General features: G+C 46.5%; 1 protein-coding gene and 1 long non-coding RNA gene across 4 annotated transcripts in view; one reads left to right on the top strand and one right to left on the bottom strand.

Moving 5' to 3' along the window:
• USP4 (ubiquitin specific peptidase 4) overlaps positions 1-15,134 on the bottom strand; it is a 72,055-nt gene extending 56,921 nt beyond the window's left edge. Inside the window, exons 1-3 of one of the 3 annotated variants that reach the window (XM_039477108.2) lie at positions 14,974-15,134; positions 11,187-11,314; positions 4,797-4,927 (exon numbers count right to left, since the gene is read on the bottom strand). In XM_039477108.2, coding sequence (XP_039333042.1) covers positions 4,797-4,927; positions 11,187-11,314; positions 14,974-15,074 — 360 coding nt within the window. In that variant the 5' untranslated portion in view covers positions 15,075-15,134. The remainder of the gene's footprint in view (positions 1-4,796; positions 4,928-11,186; positions 11,315-14,973) is intronic. The other 2 variants (XM_039477106.2, XM_039477107.2) reach the window with 2 other exon arrangements.
• A 59-nt stretch (positions 15,135-15,193) lies between these two features.
• Positions 15,194-18,439, top strand: LOC141585326 (uncharacterized). Its single transcript, XR_012518719.1, has 2 exons — positions 15,194-15,486; positions 15,603-18,439. It is a non-coding gene; the product is annotated as an uncharacterized LOC141585326 (long non-coding RNA).
• Positions 18,440-19,094: the final 655 nt, after the last annotated feature.

Genomic DNA, 19,094 nt, shown 5'->3' with positions numbered 1-19,094 from the left:
TGCCTTGGGGTTGCTCTTCTTGAGGAATATCTTTGTAGTGTTCTCTGTATTACCTGGAGTTGAATATTGTCCTGCCTTGCTAGATTGGGAAAGTTTTCCTGAATAATATCCTGAAGAATATTTTCCAGCTTGGATTCATTCTCTTTGTCACATTCAGGTACACCTATCAAACACAGATTAGGTTTTTTCACACAGTCCCATATTTGTTGGAGACTTTGCTGATTCCTTTTTACCCTTTTTTATCTAATCTTGTCTTCTTGTTTTATTTCATTGAATTGGTCCTCGACCTCTGATATCCTTTCTTCTGCTTGATCAATTCAACGGTTAAAACTTGTGCATACAGTCGGGCGCGGTGGCGCAAGCCTGTAATCCCAGCACTCTGGGAGGCCGAGGCGGGTGAATCACGAGGTCAAGAGATCAAGACCATCCTTGTCAACATGGTGAAACCCCATCTCTACTAAAAATACAAAAAATTAGCTGGACATGGTCGCGCGTGCCTGTAATCCCAGCTACTCAGGAGGCTGAGGCAGGAGAATTGCCTGAACCCAGGAGGCGGAGGTTGCAGTGAGCTGAGATCGCGCCATTGCACTCCAGCCTGGGTAACAAAAGTGAAACTTAATCTCAAAAAAAAAAACTTGTGTATACTTCACGAAGTTCTCGTTTTGTGTTTTTCAGCTCCATTAATTCACTTATATTCCTCTCTAAATTGTCTATTCTTGGCTGGGCGCGGTGGCTCAAGCCTGTAATCCCAGCACTTTGGGAGGCTGAGGCGGGTGGATCATGAGGTCAAGAGATCGAGACCAACCTGGTCAACATCGTGAAACCCTGTCTCTACTAAAAATACAAAAAATTAGCTGGGCATGGTGGCGCGTGCCTGTGATCCCAGCTATTCAGGAGGCTGAGGCAGGAGAATTGCCTGAACCCAGGAGGCGGAGGTTGCGGTGAGCCGAGATCGTGCCATTGCACTCCAGCCTGGGAAACAAGAGCGAAACTCCGTCTCAAAAAAAAAAAAAAAAAAAACAAATAAATTGTCTATTCTTGTTAGCATTTCGTCAAACCTTTTTTCAAGGTTCTTAGTTTCTTTGCAGAATTAGAACATGTTCTTGTAGCTCACAGAAGTTTCTTTTCTTTTTTTTTTTTTTTTGAGTCAGAGTGTCGCTCTTGTTACCCAGGCTGGAGTGCAATGGCACGATCTCGGCTCACCGCAACCTCCGCCTCCTGGGTTCAGGCAATTCTCCTGCCTCAGCCTCCTGAGTAGCTGGGATCACAGGCACGTGCCACCATGCCCAGCTAATTTTTTGTATTTTTAGTAGAGACGGGGTTTCACCATGTTGTCCAGGATGGTCTCGATCTCTCGACCTCGTGATCCACCCGCCTCGGCCTCCCAAAGTGCTGGGATTACAGGCTTGAGCCACCGAGCCCGGCGTAGCTCACAGAAGTTTCTTATTATCCACTTCTGAAGCCTGATTCTGACAATTCATCACACTCATTCTCCATCAGGTCTTGTTCCCTTGCTGATGAGGAGCTGCAATCCCCTGATGGAGGAGAGGCATTCTGATTTAGGATGTTTTCAGCCTTTTTGTGCTGGTTTCTTCCCATCTTTGTGGATTTATCCACCTGTTGTCTTTGTGATCGCTGACTTTCAGATTTGGTCTCTGAGTGGACTTCCAGCTTGTTGGTGGTGATGTTGCTTCTGTATCTTTGTTTTCCTTTGGTAGATGCCCCTCCCCCACAGAGCTGGACCTTCCCAGGTTCAGCTGTGCTTGCTGTGAAACTCTCAACTATCAGCGTTTCCAATTGCTGTTTCTTTGTGGAGGTGGAACCAGCCGAGCCCAATCACCTGGCTCCCCGCCCTGGAGCCCCCCTTTTTTCTTTCCTAATTGCCTGCCGAAAAGGCACCAGGATCTATACAATTTCCTGTGCAGCGACCGTGCTGGCTGAAACAGCGGTGCTGAGATTCATGGCACTTTTCTGCCCGGGAATCTCCTGGTCTGGCTCTTGGCTTCAGTCCCCATTTCAATCAGCTGAATGGGCGACTCTGCCTTCCCAGAGCTCCAAACGCCAACTAAAAGGGCACCCAGTCCCGCATACTCCGCGCCGCTGCGCCGGGACGCCAGCAAAACAGCTGCACAGGCCAAAAGATTCCGCACTGCGAATCTCCTGGTCCATGGGCAACAAAAATTCGTCTGGATGTCTGGCATCCATCCACTCCCTGCACCTTTACTGGGAGCTGCAATCCTGAGCTGCTGCTAGTTGGCCATCTTGGATCGTCTCTTTTTTTTTTTAACTTTTTGTAGAGACGAGATCTCACCATGTCTCAAACTTCTGGGCTGCCAAAATGATGGGATTACAGCAGTGATCCACCATGCCTGACCACCTCTGACCTTCTGATACCGAATCCCTCTCAGGGTCCCAGGTTTCAAGTTAAGAGAAAAATACAGTTTAGCCCTGAATAGTGACTCTCAGAAGCCTGGTGTCAGGACTGCAGCACTTTCTTACTTTGATAAGAAAGAGAACTACAGACCTGGTAGAAAGAGAAATTTACCCAATTACTAAATATCACCAGACATGTAGGCTCTTGTGATTTTCCCTTAGGAAGGACAGGCAAACAACTTTACGTGTCAGGGGTATTGGTCTTTTCTCTCATGAGTCCTGTCTACAAGAGGAGTTAACAGTCTGGTATCTGTTTAAAAAAAATTAAAGAAAAAAAGAAAAAAAAAACAGTCTGGTATCTGTTCCAGCGCCGGCCTTCCCTCAAGAGGTTAAATTTTCTCCTGGCTATAAATGCCAGCTTTTTAAATTACTCAACAGTCTGATCAAAGACTTTTTTTTTTTTTTTTTTTTTGAGACGGAGTTTCGCTCTTGTTGCCCAGGCTGGAGTGCAATGGCGCGATCTCGGCTCACCGCAACCTCCACCTCCTGGCTTCAGGCAATTCTCCTGCCTCAGCCTCCTGAGTAGCTGGGATTACAGGCATGAGCCACCATGCCCAGCTAATTTTTTGTATTTTTAGTAGAGACGGGGTTTCACCATGTTGACCAGGATGGTCTCGATCTCTCGACCTCGTGATCCACCCGCCTCGGCCTCCCAAAGTGCTGGGATTACAGGCTTGAGCCACCGCGCCCGGCCAAAGACTTTTTTTTTTGAGATGAAGTCTCACTCCATCACCCAGGTTGGAGTGCAGTGGGGCCATTTCAGCTCACTGCGACCTTTGCCGCCCAGGTTCAAATTATTCTCCTGCCTCAGCCTGCCGAGTAGCTGGGACTACAAGTGCCTGCCATCACACCCAGCTAATTTTTGTAGTTTTTTGCTTTTTTTTTTTTCTCTGAGATGAAGTCTCACTCTGTTGCCCAAGCTGGAGTGCAGTGGCACGATCTCGGCTCACTGAAACCTCCACTGCCTGGGTTCAAGCAATTCTCCTATCTCATAGCTGAAACTATGGGCACACACCACCATGCCAAGCTAATTTTTGTATTTTTATCAGAGACGGTGGTTTCACTGTGTTGGCCAAGCTGGTCTTAAACTCCTAACCTTGTAATCTGCTCGCCTCGACCTCCGAAAGTGCTGGGATTACAGGTGTGAGCCATTGCACCCAGACTAATTTTTGTAGTTTTTAGGTGATGGGGTTTCACCATCTTGGCCAGGCTGGTCTTGAACTCCTGATCTCATGATCCACCCACCTTGGCCTCCCAAAGTGCTGGGATTATAGGCATGAGCCACTGCACCTGGACTGATCAAAAACTCTTAAGTATACATGGTAAAGCAGTATCATAAATTTTATTTTTTTTTTTTTTTTGAGATGGAGTTTCACTCTTGTTACCCAGGCTGGAGTGCAATGGCACCATCTCAGCTCACCGTAACCTCCGCCTCCCGGGTTCAGGCAATTCTCCTGCCTCAGCCTCCTGAGTAGCTGGGATTACAGGCACGTGCCACCATGCCCAGCTAATTTTTTGTATTTTTTTTTTGTTGTTGTTGTTTTTGTTTTGTTTTTTTTTGAGACGGAGTTTCGCTCTTGTTACCCAGGCTGGAGTGCAATGGCGCGATCTCGGCTCACCGCAACCTCCGCCTCCTGGGTTCAGGCAATTCTCCTGCCTCAGCCTCCTGAGTAGCTGGGATTACAGGCATGCGCCACCACACCCAGCTAATTTTTTGTATTTTTAGTAGAGATGGGGTTTCACCACGTTGACCAGGATGGTCTCGATCTCTTGACCTCGTGATCCACCCGCCTCGGCCTCCCAAAGTGCTGGGATTACAGGCTTGAGCCACCGCGCCCGGCCAATTTTTTGTATTTTTAGTAGAGATGTGGTTTCACCGTGTTGACCAGGATGGTCTCGATCTCTTGACCTCGTGATCCACCCACCTCGGCCTCCCAAAGTGCTGGGATTACAGGCTTGAGCCACCGTGCCCGGCCATAAATGTTTTTTTAAGATAAATAGGAAGCTACAAACCACAGGGCAGAAAGAAGAAAAAAAAACAAGATAAATAAGCAGGATATTAACTATATGTCCATATGCCCTTAGTGAACTTTCTCACATAGAATCTTCCAGACAGAATCTGCTGGGCACATTCCAAGCCACTGGGCAGCTCTGATGTTTACAGGTCACTCACCATAACATCCTGGGTGAGCAACTTCACTCACAACCACAATTTCCTAAAGAGAACCAGAAACAAGGCCTGAAGCACCACTATTCAACCACTCAGGTATATTCATTTTCCTGGGAAACAAACACTAGTCAGTATCCAACAGAAAGCACCTGCAGACAGTGACGAGCAGGTGGGACGATTCACATTAACTCACTGTTCTGACGATGGGCTGCTGGCCTTCTACACAACCGTACCAGTTTAGTAATTTATTCCAGGCCTCGGTGGGGACCAATACATAGTCCAATTCATCAACTAAGTGTTCTTTCAAGGTCTGACTCTCAGGATCTAAAAAAGAAAAAGAGCATGTAAGTCACTGCTCTTCACCCCAGAAATGATGGTTTTACAAGATTTTTATGTATTTTTCAAAAAGAAGAAAATTATTTACAGAAATAGGTATGAAATTCCAAAATTCTGCTACTGGTCATTATATATACAGAGCAGACGTTTGTCTTTATTCATGTTTTCTGAACATTTTATGAAGAATTTGTATTTCTTCTATAATTGGAGGGAGAAAAGAGGATAAAAAAAAGAAAAACTCTTCAAGACCAAGATAATGGTCAAAAAAATAAAAGAGCTGGGCGCGGTAGCTCAAGCCTGTAATCCCAGCACTTTGGGAGGCCGAGGCGGGTGGATCACGAGGTCAAGAGATCGAGACCATCCCGGTCAACATAGTGAAACCCCGTCTCTACTAAAAATACAAAAAATTAGCTGGGCATGGTGGCACGTGCCTGTAATCCCAGCTACTCAGGAGGCTGAGGCAGGAGAATTGCCTGAACCCAGGAGGCGGAGGTTGCGGTGAGCCGAGATCGTGCCATTGCACTCCAGCCTGGGTAACAAGAGCGAAACTCTGTCTCAAATAAATAAATAAATAAATAAAAGAAAAGAAAAAAAAAAAAAGAAAAACTCCAGGCCAGGCACAGTGGCTCACGCCAGTAATACCAAAACTTTGGGAGGCTAAGGTAGACAGATCACAAAGTAAGAAAATCAAGACCGGTCGTGTGTGGTGGCTCATTCTTGTAATACCAGCACTTTGAGAGGCCAAGGTGGGTGAATCACCTGAGGTCAGGAGTTCGAGACCAGCCTGACCAACATGGAGAAACTCTGTCTCTATTTAGAAAAAAAGAAAGAAAAGAAAATCAAGACCATCCTGGCCAACATGGTGAAACACCACCTCTATTAAAAATAAAAAACAAGGCCGGGTGCGGTGGCTCAAGCCTGTAATCCCAGCACTTTGGGAGGCCGAGACGGGTGGATCACGAGGTCAAGAGATCGAGACCATCCTGGTCAACATGGTGAAACCCTGTCTCTACTAAAAATACTAAAAATTAGCTGGGCATGGTGGCGTGTGCCTGTAATCCCAGCTACTCAGGAGGCTGAGGCAGGAGAATTGCCTGAACCCAGGAGGCAGAGGTTGCGGTGAGCCAAGATCGCGCCATTGCACTCCAGCCTGGGCAACAAGAGCGAAACTCCGTCTCAAAAAATAAAAATAAAAAATAAAAAAATACAGCCAGGCGCAGTGGCTCAAGCCTGTAATCCCAGCACTTTGGGAGGCTGAGGCGGGTGGATCACGAGGTCAGGAGATCGAGACCATCCTGGTCAACACAGTGAAACCACATCTCTACTAAAAATACAAAAAATTAGCTGGGCATGGTGGCGTGTGCCTGTAATCCCAGCTACTCAGGAGGCTAAGGCAGGACAATTGCCTGAACCCGGGAGGCAGAGGTTGCGGTGAGCCGAGATCGTGCCATTGCACTCCAGCCTGGGTAACAAGAGTGAAACTCCATCTCAAAAAAAAAAAAAAATAGCCGGACGCGGTGGCTCAAGCCTGTAATCCCAGCACTTTGGGAGGCCAAGGCGGGTGGATCACGAGGTCAAGAGATCGAGACCATCCTGGTCAAAATGGTGAAACCCCGTCTCTACTAAAAATACAAAAAAAATTAGCTGGGCATGGTGGCGCGTGCCCGTAATCCCAGCTACTCAGGAGGCTGAGACAGGAGAACTGCCTGAACCCAGGAGGCGGAAGTTGTGGTGAGCCGAGATGGCGCCATTGCACTCCAGCCTGGGTAACAAGAGCGAAACTCCGCCTCAAAAAAAAAAAAAAAAAGAAAAAGAGATGGAGTCTCACTTGTCACCTAGGCTAGAGTGCAGTGTCCCAATCTCAGCTCACTGCAACCAACATTTCCTGGTTTCTTCCGTCTCCCAGGCAACATGGCAAAATGGTGTCTCTACAAAAAAAAAAAAAAGACATACAAAAATGAGCCAGGCATGCTGGCAAGCACCTGTAGTCGTAGCTACTCAAGAGGCTGAATTGAGAGGATCACTTAACTCCAGGAGGTTTATATTTACATTCACAACCTGGCTAGCTGTATGGCACAAGAGGCCTAGCTTACAACCTATCTTGGATTCCTTAACCACACTCAATCATTTCTAGCTTTGATTTGAAGTAAGAGATATGTAACTCTTTTCACTTGAAGCCGATGTTAGGGTTACTAAGCGACCAAATTTCAATATCATTGTGTCTCAGGCAATAGGAAAGCCTGAGGAGAGGGAAAGAGATGGAATGGCTGGTTGGTGAAGCAGTGGGAATACACACAATAACTACCAATTAAATTCGCTGTCTTATATGAGCTCCCTTCATGATGCCCCAAAACAATTATAATAGCAACATGAAAGATTCCTGATCACCACAAAAAGTAATAATGAAAAACTTTGAAGTATTGTGAGAATTACCAAAATGTGGTAACAGAGACATGAAGGGAACACATGCTGTTGTAAAACTGACACTGACAAACTGTTCGAGGCAGGGTTTCCAAATATCTACATAATTTGTTAAAAACCCAGTATCTGCAACATATAATAAATCAAAACACAATAAACCCAGGTATGCCTGAATTTAAAACCTTAAGAATGGGGCCGGGCGCAGTGGCTCAAGCCTGTAATCCCAGCACTTTGGGAGGCCGAGGCAGGTGGATCACGAGGTCAAGAGATCGAAACCATCCTGGTCAACATGGTGAAACCCCGTCTCTACTAAAAATACAAAAAACTGGCTGGGCGTGGTGGCGCGTGCCTGTAATCCCAGCTACTCAGGAGGCTGAGACAGGAGAATTGCCTGAACCCAGGAGGCGGAGGTTGCGGTGAGCCGAGATCGCGCCATTGCACTCCAGCCGGGGTAACAAGAGCGAAACTCCGTCTCAAAAATAAATAAATAAATAAATAAATAAATAAAAATAAAACCTTAAGAATTTTCAGTTTCATGAAAGTGAGAAAAAAGACGGCATGATGGCTCACGCCTGTAATCCCAGAACTTTGGGAGGCCAAGATGGGAGGATCACCTGAGGTCAGCAGTTGGAGACCAGCCTGGCAAACATGGTAAAACCCAGTCTCTACTAAAAACACATAAAATTAGCTGAGCGTGGTAGCAGGCACCTGTAATCCCAGCTATCCTAGAGGCTGAGGCAGGAGAATTGCTTGAACCTGGGAGACAGAGGTTGCCTTGAGCTGAGGTAGCGCCACTGCACACCAGCCTGGGCAACCAACCGTGTCTCAAAAAGTAAAAATAGGGTCGGGCGCGGTGGCTCAAGCCTGTAATCCCAGCACTTTGTGAGGCCGAGGCGGGTGGATCACGAGGTCAAGAGATCGAGACCATTCTGGTCAACATGGTGAAACCCCGTCTCTTCAAAAAATATAAAAAATTAGCTGGGCATGGTGGCGCGTGCCTATAATCCCAGCTACTCAGGAGGCTGAGGCAGGAGAACTGCCTGAACCCAGGAGGCGGAGGTTGCAGTGAGCCGACATCGTGCCATTGCACTCCAGCCTGGGTAACAAGAGCGAAACTCCGTCTCAAAAAAAAAAAGTAAAAATAAAATAAAAATATCCAGGTTCATATTAAGTATGCAGATCAAGTCTCATGCCTGGTCTGCCTTCCTGCTGCCCTGATTCTTTCTTTCTTTTTCTTTTTTTTTTTTGAGATGGGAGTCTCGCTGAAGTACAGTGGCATAATCTCGGCTCACTGCAACCTCCAACTCCTGGGTTCAAGCAATTCTGCCTCAGACTCCCGAGTAGGTGGGATTACAGGTGCCCACTATCATGCCCAGCTACTTTTTGTATTTTTAGGAGGGACAGGCTTTCGCCATCTTGGCCAGGTTTTTCTTGAACTCCTGACTTTGTGATCCACCAGCCTCGACCACCCAAAGTGCTGAGATTACAGGTGTGAGAGCCACCACACCCGGTCTCTTTTTTTTTTTTTTTTTTTTTTCCTTGAGACGGTGTCTCAAGGCTGGAGTGCAGCAGTGTGATCTTGGCTCGCTGCAACCTCCACCTCTCAGATTTAAGCGATTCTCCTGCCTCAGCCTCCCGAGTATCTGGGATTACAGGCACCCAGCTACTTTTTTGTATTTTAGTAAAGATGGGGTTTCACCATGTTGGCCAGGCTGGTCTCAAACTTCTGACCTCAGCTGATCCACCTACCTCAGCCTCCCAAAGTGCTAAGATTAAGGCATGAGCCACTGCACCCGGCACTGCCCTGATTTTTTACACACATGATAGATCACCTCTATTATGATTATAAAGAGGTCTGAAGTCAGGCAGAAGCAAGCCTGGGAAAAGCTGACTGTCATCCTGGTACATGTACAAGTGCAAGCAAAGCTCTAGTATGTTACATACTTTTCCCACAGTTACCATCGGTAGCTGACTACAGTCATAACTCTGTCTACTGATCTTCAACCTCTCCTCACACTGCATCTCAAAAAAATAAAAATAAAATAAAATCTAGCCGGGCACGGTGGCTCAAGCCTGTAATCCCAGCACTTTGGGAGGCTGAGGCGGGTGGATCACGAGGTCAAGAGATCAAGACCAACCTGGTCAACGTGGTGAAACCCCATCTCTACTAAAAGTACAAAAAATTAGCTGGGCATGGTGGCACGTGACTGTAATCCCAGCTACTCAGGAGGCTGAGGCAGGAGAATTGCCTGAACACAGGAGGCGGAGGTTGTGGTGAGCCGAGATCGCGCCATTGCACTCCAGCCTGGGTAACAAGAGCGAAACTCCGTCTCAAAAAAAATAAATAAATAAAATAAAATAAAATAAAATAAAATAAAACCTGTTGTTTAGGCCAGGTACGGTGGCACCTATAATCCCAGCACTCTAGGAGGTCAAGGCGGGAGAATCACTTGATTCTAGTACCATGATAAAAACAACCATCACAGGAATTCTTTTTTTTTTTTTGAGGCAGAGTTTCACTCTTGTTACCCAGGCTGGAGTGCAATGGCATGATCTCGGCTCACTGCAACCTCTGCCTCCTGGGTTCAGGCAATTCTCCTGCCTCAGCCTCCTGAGTAGCTGGGATTACAGGCACGAGCCACCATGCCCAGCTAATTTTTTGTATTTTTAGTAGAGACGGGATTTCACCATGTTGACCAGGATGGTCTCGATCTCTTGACTTCGTGATCCACCCGCCTCGGCCTCCCAAAGTGCTGGGATTATAGGCTTGAGCCACCGTGCCCGACCTCATCACAGGAATTCTTGATGAAAATCCACAGTTTTACAATTTTTCCCACTGCAAAGGTAACAAAAAAATTCTGGTTTTCCTTTGTTCTTTTCATTTTCCAAGACAAAGTTTCGCTCTTGCTGCCCAGGTTGGAGTGCAATGGTGCTATCTTGGCTCACCACAACCTCCGCCTTCCAGGTTCAAGCAATTCTCCTGCCTCAGCCTCCCAAGTAGCTGGGATCACAGGCATGCACCACCATGCCCAGCTAATTTTGTATTTTTAGTAGAGAGAGGGTTTCTCTAGTTTAAGCTAGGCTGGTCTTGAACTCCTGACCTCAGGTAATCCACCGCCTTGGCCTCCCAAAGTACTGGGATTATAGGCATGAGCCCAAAAATTCTGGTTCTTAAATTTCAGATACAATTTCAAAATGACATCCTATGGCCAGGCGCAGTGGCTCAAGCCTGTAACCCCAGCACTTTGGGAGGCCGAGGCAGGTGGATCATGAGGTCAAGTGATCAAGACCATCCTGGTCAACATGGTGAAACCCCGTCTCTACTAAAAATACAAAAAATTAGCTGGGCATGGTGGCACGTGCCTGTAATCCCAGATACTCAAGAGGCTGAATCAAGAGAATTGCCTGAACCCAGGAGGTGGAGGCTGCGGTGAGCCGAGATCGCGCCATTGCACTCCAGCCTGGGTAACAAGAGTGAAACTCCGTCTCAAAAAAAAAAAAAAAAGAAAAAAAAAATGACATCCTATTTCTTTCCATTCCATGTAGTAACTTAAAATGTGAAATATCTAGAAGAACTAATTTGCAAAAAGAGAAAGTTAAAATGTTAGAAGGATGCTCTTGTCAGACACAGTTAATTCAGGTGGAAAAAAGTAGCTTAACTTCTCATTAAAGGTTGGCAAAGGCTTTTTCTAAAGATGTACATTAAGGATTCTTGTTTCTAACTCCTCACACTAGGAAAGTTCACAATGTCCATTTTACAGATGCACATAACATTAGATCGCTTGCCCAGGTAAATGTTTAGCTAGAAAAGCAACATATACTATACCTGAAAAGAGCCCAGAGTTGTCAATTGGGCCAGGAAATACGTTATGTTGACCCATACTGTACATGTCCCAGCTGTCAAAGCCCACATACTTCTTCCACTGCTTGAACCACCGGCTGTCAATTAGATACCTAGAAAGAGACAAAAATTTACTGTAGCAGAAAAGCTGAGATTAAAAATTTTGCAGCTGCTTCCTTAATCTTTTTTATGGTCCTTCCACTTGGGGAATATGTAATCCTTGCTAAAAAACACTCTTTTTTTTTGAGACGGAGTTTCGCTCTCGTTACCCAGGCTGGAGTGCAACGGCGCGATCTCGGCTCACCGCAACCTCCACCTCCTGAGTTCAGGCAATTCTCCTGCCTCAGCCTCCTGAGTAGCTGGGATTACAGGCACGCGCCACCATGCCCAGCTAATTTTTTGTATTTTTAGTAGAGACGGGGTTTCACCATGTTGACCAGGTTGGTCTCGATCTCTCGACCTTGTGATCCACCCGCCTCGGCCTCCCAAAGTGCTGCGATTACAGGCTTGAGCCACCACGCCCGGCCTAAAAAACACTCTTGTAAGAGCAAGAGCAGGGCCCAGGCCCCACATGGCAGAGTCTGGCCCAGGATATGCATCCATTAAGTAAAATGATTGTTCACATATTGAATAAAAGAAAGAAAACAAGAGGCTTCAAAATGCTCATTTAAATGGAGTTTTTTGTTTTTGTTTTTGTTTTTTTTGAGATGATGTTTTTGCTCTTGTTGTCTAGGCTGGAGCGGTATGATCTTGGCTCACTGCAACCTCTACCTCCCAGGTTCAAGAAATGCTCCTGCCTCAGCCTCCCAAGTAGCTGGGATTCCAGGCATGTGCCACCACGTCCAGCCAATTTTTTTGTATTTTTAGTAGAGATGGGGTTTCACCGTATTGACCAGGACGGTCTCAAACTCCTGACCTCAGTAATCCTCCTGCCTCAGCATCCCAAAGTGCTGGGATTACAGGCATGAGCCACTGCGCCCAGCCTAAACGGAGTCTTTCTACGGGTAAAATCATGTTGTTAATAAACAAGTCATTAATTTCATAATGATCTTTATAATTTCAAGCAGACAGTTTGGTTACAGTTTTGCTTGACAAAAACAACACTAAACTAATGTTCTTTCTGAAAATAGGTTAGAAACACCACTCACTAGGCTGCGTACAGTGGCTCACACCTGTAATCCCAGCACTTTGGGAGGCTGAAGTGGGCAGATCACAAGGTCAAGAGATCAAGACCATCCTGGCCAACATGGTGAAACCCCGTCTCTACTAAAAATACAAAAATTAGCTGGGCGTGACAGGGCACACCTATAGTCCCAGCTACTCGGGAGGCTAAGGCAAGAGAATCACTTGAACCCGGGAGATGGAGGTTGCAGTGAACCAAGATCGCGCCACTGCATTCCAGCCTGGCAACAGAGCGAAACTCTGTCTCAAAAAAAAAAAAAACAAAAAACAAAAAAAGAAAGAAACACCACCGACGTTAGTCTTCTCTTAAGGGCCAAACGAGATCCAAAATGTACACACAAGGCCAGGCGTGGTGGCTCACACTTGTAATCCCAGCACTTTGGGAGGCTGAGAAAGGTGGACCACTTGAGCTCAGGAGTTCAAGACCAGCCTGAGCAACATGGCAAAACCCCATCTCTACTAAAAATACAAAAATTAGCTGGGCATGGTGGCACACGCCTGCAGTCCCAGCTGCTCGGGAGGCTGAGTCACAAGAATCACTTGAACCTGGAAGACAGAAGTTGCAGTGAGCTAAGATCACATCATTGCACTCCAGTAATAAAACACTGTCTCAAAAAAAAAAAAAGAATGTACATGTGTACATGTGCTTAGGTATGTTCATCTTGTCAAAAGCATTAAGTTGTGCTTCATATTCAACTTACCACTTTTGTACTTAAATGTAAGCAAATTTGGTATTTTATTTATTTATTTATTTATTTCCTTAGAGAGAAGGTCACCCAGGCTAAAGTGCAGTGGCATAATCATAGTTCTCTATAGCTTCAAACTCCTGGGCTCAAGTGATCCTCCTGCCTTAGCCTCTGAGTAGTTGTGACTACAGGCACATACTACCATGCCCAGCTAATTTATTTTTTATTTTTATTTTGTAGAGACTAGGTCTTGCTATGTTGCCCAGGCTGGTCTTGAACTCTTGGCCTCAAGTGATCCTCCCACCTCAGCCTCCCAAAGTGCTGGGATTACAGGCATGAGCCACTGCACAAGACTTGTTTATATTTTTAAAGAATCATTATGCCGTTTTACAATTAAAACAGAAAGAGGGAAAAATCTCTGTGGGGCAACAAAGCATCAACAATTATATTGGTGCATCCTTCAAATTATATAACAAACGTGATCAGGCAGCTTCCCAGAGGTCACAAGGATCCATAAATACATCTGACTCTAAAATGCTATTTTTCTTCTGAATCCCTTGAGCAATACCTTCCACACAATTTTACTGTGTGATTTGAGTGTATCTTAAACTTCCTCTGCTTCTGCTGAGGAGCCCTATAGAGGTTAATTTTAAAAGTACCTCTGATTGCTTGCCTTTCACAAACTGGCTAGCTCAAGGTGAATACCTAAGCTGTATCTGCGAATACATACATTGGCTAGCTCAAGGTAAATACATAAGCTGTAACTGTACTCCTCCTAAACCCAATGTTTCTATTCTCCCACTCAATTCCTCTGCAGATTGTTTCTTTCTTTCTTTTTTACTTTTTTTGAGACGGAGTTTGGCTCTTGTTACCTAAGCTGGAGTGCAATGGTGCGATCTCGGCTCACCGCAACCTCTGCCTCCTGGGTTCAGGCAATTCTCCTGCCTTAGCCTCCCGAGTAGCTGGGACTACAGGCATGCACCATCATGCTCAGCTAATTTTTGTATTTTTAGTAGAGACGGAGTTTCACCATGTTGACCAGGATGGTCTCGATTTCTTGACCTCATGATCCACCCACCTAGGCCTCCCAAAGTGCTGGTATTATAGGCGTGAGCCACCGCGCCCGGCCTTGCAGATGGTTTCTTAAAGATAGTAACACTCAATCATACTCAATGCAAAGTCTAGCCCTAGTTTTCTACTCCCACACAATAATATCACCCAGGAATATCTCCAGTAGTACAAAGTATTCTCCCCTCTACCAAACAATCTATTAAGACTGCTTACAACTCAGCCTTGGTTTTCTAAATTCTGGACTCTTCATCTTCTATTTAGCTCCAGGACCTAGGCTATCCTCCTCTCTCACTCCGAGATACTGCTGCCACAAATGTTTTTGACATTTGCTACCAAAATAAGCTGGGGTTCTCAGACACTTGTTCAGCTTCTGACCTTGACATCTGTTGGCAGTTTACAAGTTACAAAGTATCTACTTCTGACATTAGCCTCAACCCACTGGGGGCAGTGAGCCAAATATTGCTATCCTGGTTTTAACAGGGAGGAATCAGGTCTGTGACACCTTCGCACAAGGTCACACGGCGAGTCCTCGATGGTAAAAGGGCTCTCCTCACCCTCAGGGGCCTGCCAACACTCCCCTTCTCCAGATCCTTCCCCTTGGCCCCGCCAGGCCTGCCCCCTGGGGCTCCAAAAGCGCAGACAAGACCCAGAGCTCTCGCCTGCGCTCTTGCAGAGCTGATCCTGGAGTTCTCCTAGGGGGCGGTGTCAGGCTACTCTTTCAGGGACACTAAATACCATCCCCGCCCAGCCCCTACTCAAGCCGAGAAAAGTGGGACTGGCCTAAGGGCCCGACACTCAGCCCCTAGCTCCGCACAGGTGAGCCGGGTGCTCACCACTGCGCCCCGCGTTGGAGTGTGGTCCTCATTAAGGCTCCAAGCTCGGACTTTTGAGTCTCCGCATCCGGTCGCTCACCACAGCCTCCACCTTCCGCCATCTCGTCCGCGGCCCCGGCCCAGCCGGCCCGGACATCCGCCCCGCGCCGGGCGTGCTATAGACCGCGCCCACGCACGCATGCACGCACGCACGCACACACGCACGCACACACGCGCGCGCGCCCGCCCCTGGCCCACGTTTCGCAGGGGCTTTCGGCTCCTGCGGCTGCTGTCTTTTTTTCCCCCTCCGCTCTCGCGCTTTCTTCCTCTGCTGCAAACAGTGGCTCGGAAAGGCAGGCGTGAGAGCGGTAGGCGGGGAGCAGCAGCCTTTACTTCCTCCCGCAGTGCTGGCCGCGCCTTGACCGCCGCTGTGCGGCCGTGGGGCTTTCCTTCCTCCGAGGAGGACGGCGTTACACTCCGAAGCTCTGTCCAGCCCGCCGATCTCAGGGAGTCAGACAGCAAGACCCACGACAGGTCCGGCACCCCAGCCCGGCCTTCGAGGTTATCCTGGTCCTAAGTAAACGCACGCCAGGTGCGAGAAGCCCCGTAGCTAGGTTTGCTCATTCTCACCCCTGCCATTCCGTTTTCAGCTGAAGGCCTTAGCCGAGTCAGCTGCCCAAACATGGGATCGGAGGTCCTGCTCGAGCGGCCCTACAGTGATTTCGGGAAGTGCCATGTGCACAGCGCCTTGGGACCAAGACTCAGCGGTGTTCTGTAGTGATTAACAGTCGTCTTAAACAATCTGGACGCCAGAGCCACCTGGCCCACCACAGAATTCCGTCAGCTCTTCATTCAGAGCTACTTGCCAAGCAGCCACAGAGGGGCGATAGCAACGGGGGAAGGAGTGGTACTCCACATTGGGTACTCAAGCATCTTAGTTCCTTGAACAAGATACAACGTCCTGAACACTGTTTGCCAGTGGACCCGCTCACACAAACACACGGCCCTCCTGGAGGGAGAAATAAATCCAGAGGAAAGAGGAAGTCAGACAGTTGGCCTAGATGAGTCTCCATTCACTCTCTTAACAGTCCTTGCCCTCAGAGAAAAGTAAAACCTAGTTCCTGTCCTCATACAATCTAGTAGAGGAGAAGAGATGTTTCGGAAATAACCTCAGTGCCTAGCAGTATGTGGTAAGTGCCATTAAAGGGGGTGAACCAGGCCGGGTGCAGGTTCAAGCCTGTAACCCCAGCACTTTTGGAGGCTATGGCGGGAGGAATGCTTGAGCCCGGGAGTTCGAAACCAACGTCGGCAACATGGCGAAATCCCGTCTCTACAAAAAACACAAAAATTAGCCGGGCGGTGGCGTGCATCTGTGATCCCAGCGACTCCAGAGGGTGAGGTGGGAGGATCCCTTCAGCCATTGTGGTTGAGGTTGCAGTGAACCGGGGTGGCGCCACTACACTGGCAAAGTGAGACCCTGTCTCAAAAAAAAAAAAAAAAGTAAACAATACAAATAAAGGGTGTGAACTGGCCAGGTACGGTGGCTCACGCCTGTAATCCCAGCACTTTGGGAGGCCAAGGTGGACGGATCACCTGTGGTCAGGAGTTCGAGACCAGCCTGACCAACATGGGGAAACCCAGTCTCTACTAAAAATACAAAATTAGCTGGGGTGTGTGTGTGTGGGGGGGAATCACAGGGTCAGAAGTTCAAGAAAAGCATGGCCAATATGGTGAAACCATATCTCTACTAAAAATACAAAAAAATTTTTAAAAAATAAAAAAGCGTGATGGCGTGCACCCCTATAGTCCCAGCTACCCCGGGAGGCTGAAACAGAAGAATCGCTTGAACTCAGGAGGCAGAGGTTACAGTAAGCCCAGATTACACCACTGCCCTCCAGCCTGGGCAACAGAGCAAGACTCCGTCTCAAAAAAAAAAAAAAAAAAAAAAAAAAAAAAAAAAAAAAAGGTTGTAGAATTGTAGAATGCCAGGCACAACCCCCACTCTCATAGGAAACCTTTCACTTGAGTAGCATTTGAGTGTGCTATTGAAAAAAAAAAATGCTGGCAGAATAAAGATGAGCATGCATGTTACAGGAGTGGAGACTAAATGGATCAGAAGAGAATTTCTGAAACAGGCAGGACAGGATCAGAGAATGGGGATTAGGCCAGTTGAGCCGGGCAAAACAGCCTAAGGGGATCTAAAGCTAGAAAGGAGGCCAGAGAGAATATATTCTGCCTTAAAAGGCAGGCAGGCATTGTAGGAAGTTTTGGAGCAGAGACAAAATGGCTGAAGGTGCTTCATACTCAACAGTGGTGTAACTTAGACACAGAACCATTAGGAACCTCTCACTATGGAAGTGGCTGTGAGGGAGAAGAAGAGAAACACATGAGCCTTATCTATTTTGTTGTTTTTCTATCCTGTTCCTGTTGAAAAGATGAGCTATATTTTGTGTCAGAGATGGAGGAAGGGGAACTGGCCCAGTGAAAATATGATAGGTAATTTGAACAGATTTACTATTTTTATGTTGGGTTTGGCTAATTCAAGTTAATTTATACTCCCTGGGGCATCCATCACACACCATCTGGTAAGGAAGGCCTTTTGGCAGTTGGGTAGATAATAGGGAAAAGTAAATGTGGAGTTAAAACTGCCTTAATTTCTAAAATACAGAAGAAACAAACAAAGCCACAGTGAACAAGAAATAAGATGGAAGTTTGTTTTAGTCCTGGGTGAGGAAGCCAGGACTTACAGCTTAAAGGTGGTTGAAGGCATCTATGGAACCAAATGGACTCTCAGCTTTGATGCCTTGTGCTGCAAACTGTATTCTTTTCACTCACTTAGACAAATAGCCATTGAGACCTCACAGTGCAGGGCACACAGTGCTAGGCATCGCTGTGGAAAGAGAAACGAGTATGACCAGTTCCCTAATTTTATTCCTAAGGAAATGAAAACCTATGACCACACAACACTTGTACGTGAATGTTGATAGCAGCATTACTCATAATACCTGCAAAGTGGAAACAACCCCAATGTTCATCACCTGAAGAATGAATAAAGAAAATGTGGAGTCTCCATCCAATGGAATGTTATTTGGCCAGAAAAAGGAATACATTACTGACAGATGTTATAATACTCATGAACCTGGAACACATGATGCTAAGTGAAAGAAGTCAACCATTGCAGATCACGTGTTATATAATTTCATTCATAGGAAAGTCCAGAATAGGAGAATATACAGAGGCTGGAAGTATACTAGTGGCTGGGGGTGGGTGGACTGCCTAGGGGGATGGTAGCTGGAGTTCAGGGCTTCTTTTTGAGGTGATGAAATTATTCTAAAATCGACTACAGTGGCAGTTGCACGTGTCTATGATTATTAATAAAAACTGTTGAATTTAAAAAAAAAAAACTGCCTTAAATAACCACATAGCAATTAATCCCCTGTAGGTAAGAGTTACCACCACATAATGATTCTACATGTGCAGAGCCAACCCTGACAAGTCCCCTTCTATGAAAGTGCTTTGAAACTTTTTTTTTTTTTTCTGAGACAGAGTCTTGCCCTGTCCCCCAGGCTGGAGTGCAGTGGTGTGATCTCAGCTCACTGCAACCGCCACCTCCCAGATTCAAGCAATTCTGCCTCTGCCTCCTGAGTAGCTAGGATCACAGGCATATACCACCATGGCTGGCTAATTTTTGTATTTTTAGTAGAGATGGGGTTTCACTGTATTGGTCAGTCTGGTCTCAAACTCTTGACCTCAGGTGATCCACCCCCCTCAGCCTCCCAAAGTACTGGGATTATAGACATTAGCCACTACACCCTGCTGAAACTCTTAAAAATGTTATCAAACAAGAAACACTACCTTTAGTCCTGTTATTTATGGAAAATGAAAGTTGGTTACTGATATCGCTTCAGAATCTACATTACAGGGTGTCTGCTTCCCTCTTCTTTTTTTTAGCAATTTCTCCTATACCATTTATGGCAGTCTTGAAGAGGACAAGTAGGACAAGTTCTCAGCAGCACTTGAAAAGGGGACCACTTGAAAACCTAATTATCAAAATGAAAAATTTGGAAAATATTTTAAGTCAAGAATTAAGTGCTTTTAATAGCTATCAAAATAGTGAATTAAGTGCTTTTAATAGCTATCAA

The sequence above is a fragment of the Saimiri boliviensis genome, chromosome 8 (genome assembly GCF_048565385.1).
Source record: "Saimiri boliviensis isolate mSaiBol1 chromosome 8, mSaiBol1.pri, whole genome shotgun sequence".
Lineage (NCBI taxonomy): Eukaryota > Metazoa > Chordata > Mammalia > Primates > Cebidae > Saimiri > Saimiri boliviensis.
The sequence above is the reverse complement of the archived record's forward strand: the minus strand, read 5'-3'. Positions and strand labels throughout refer to the sequence as shown.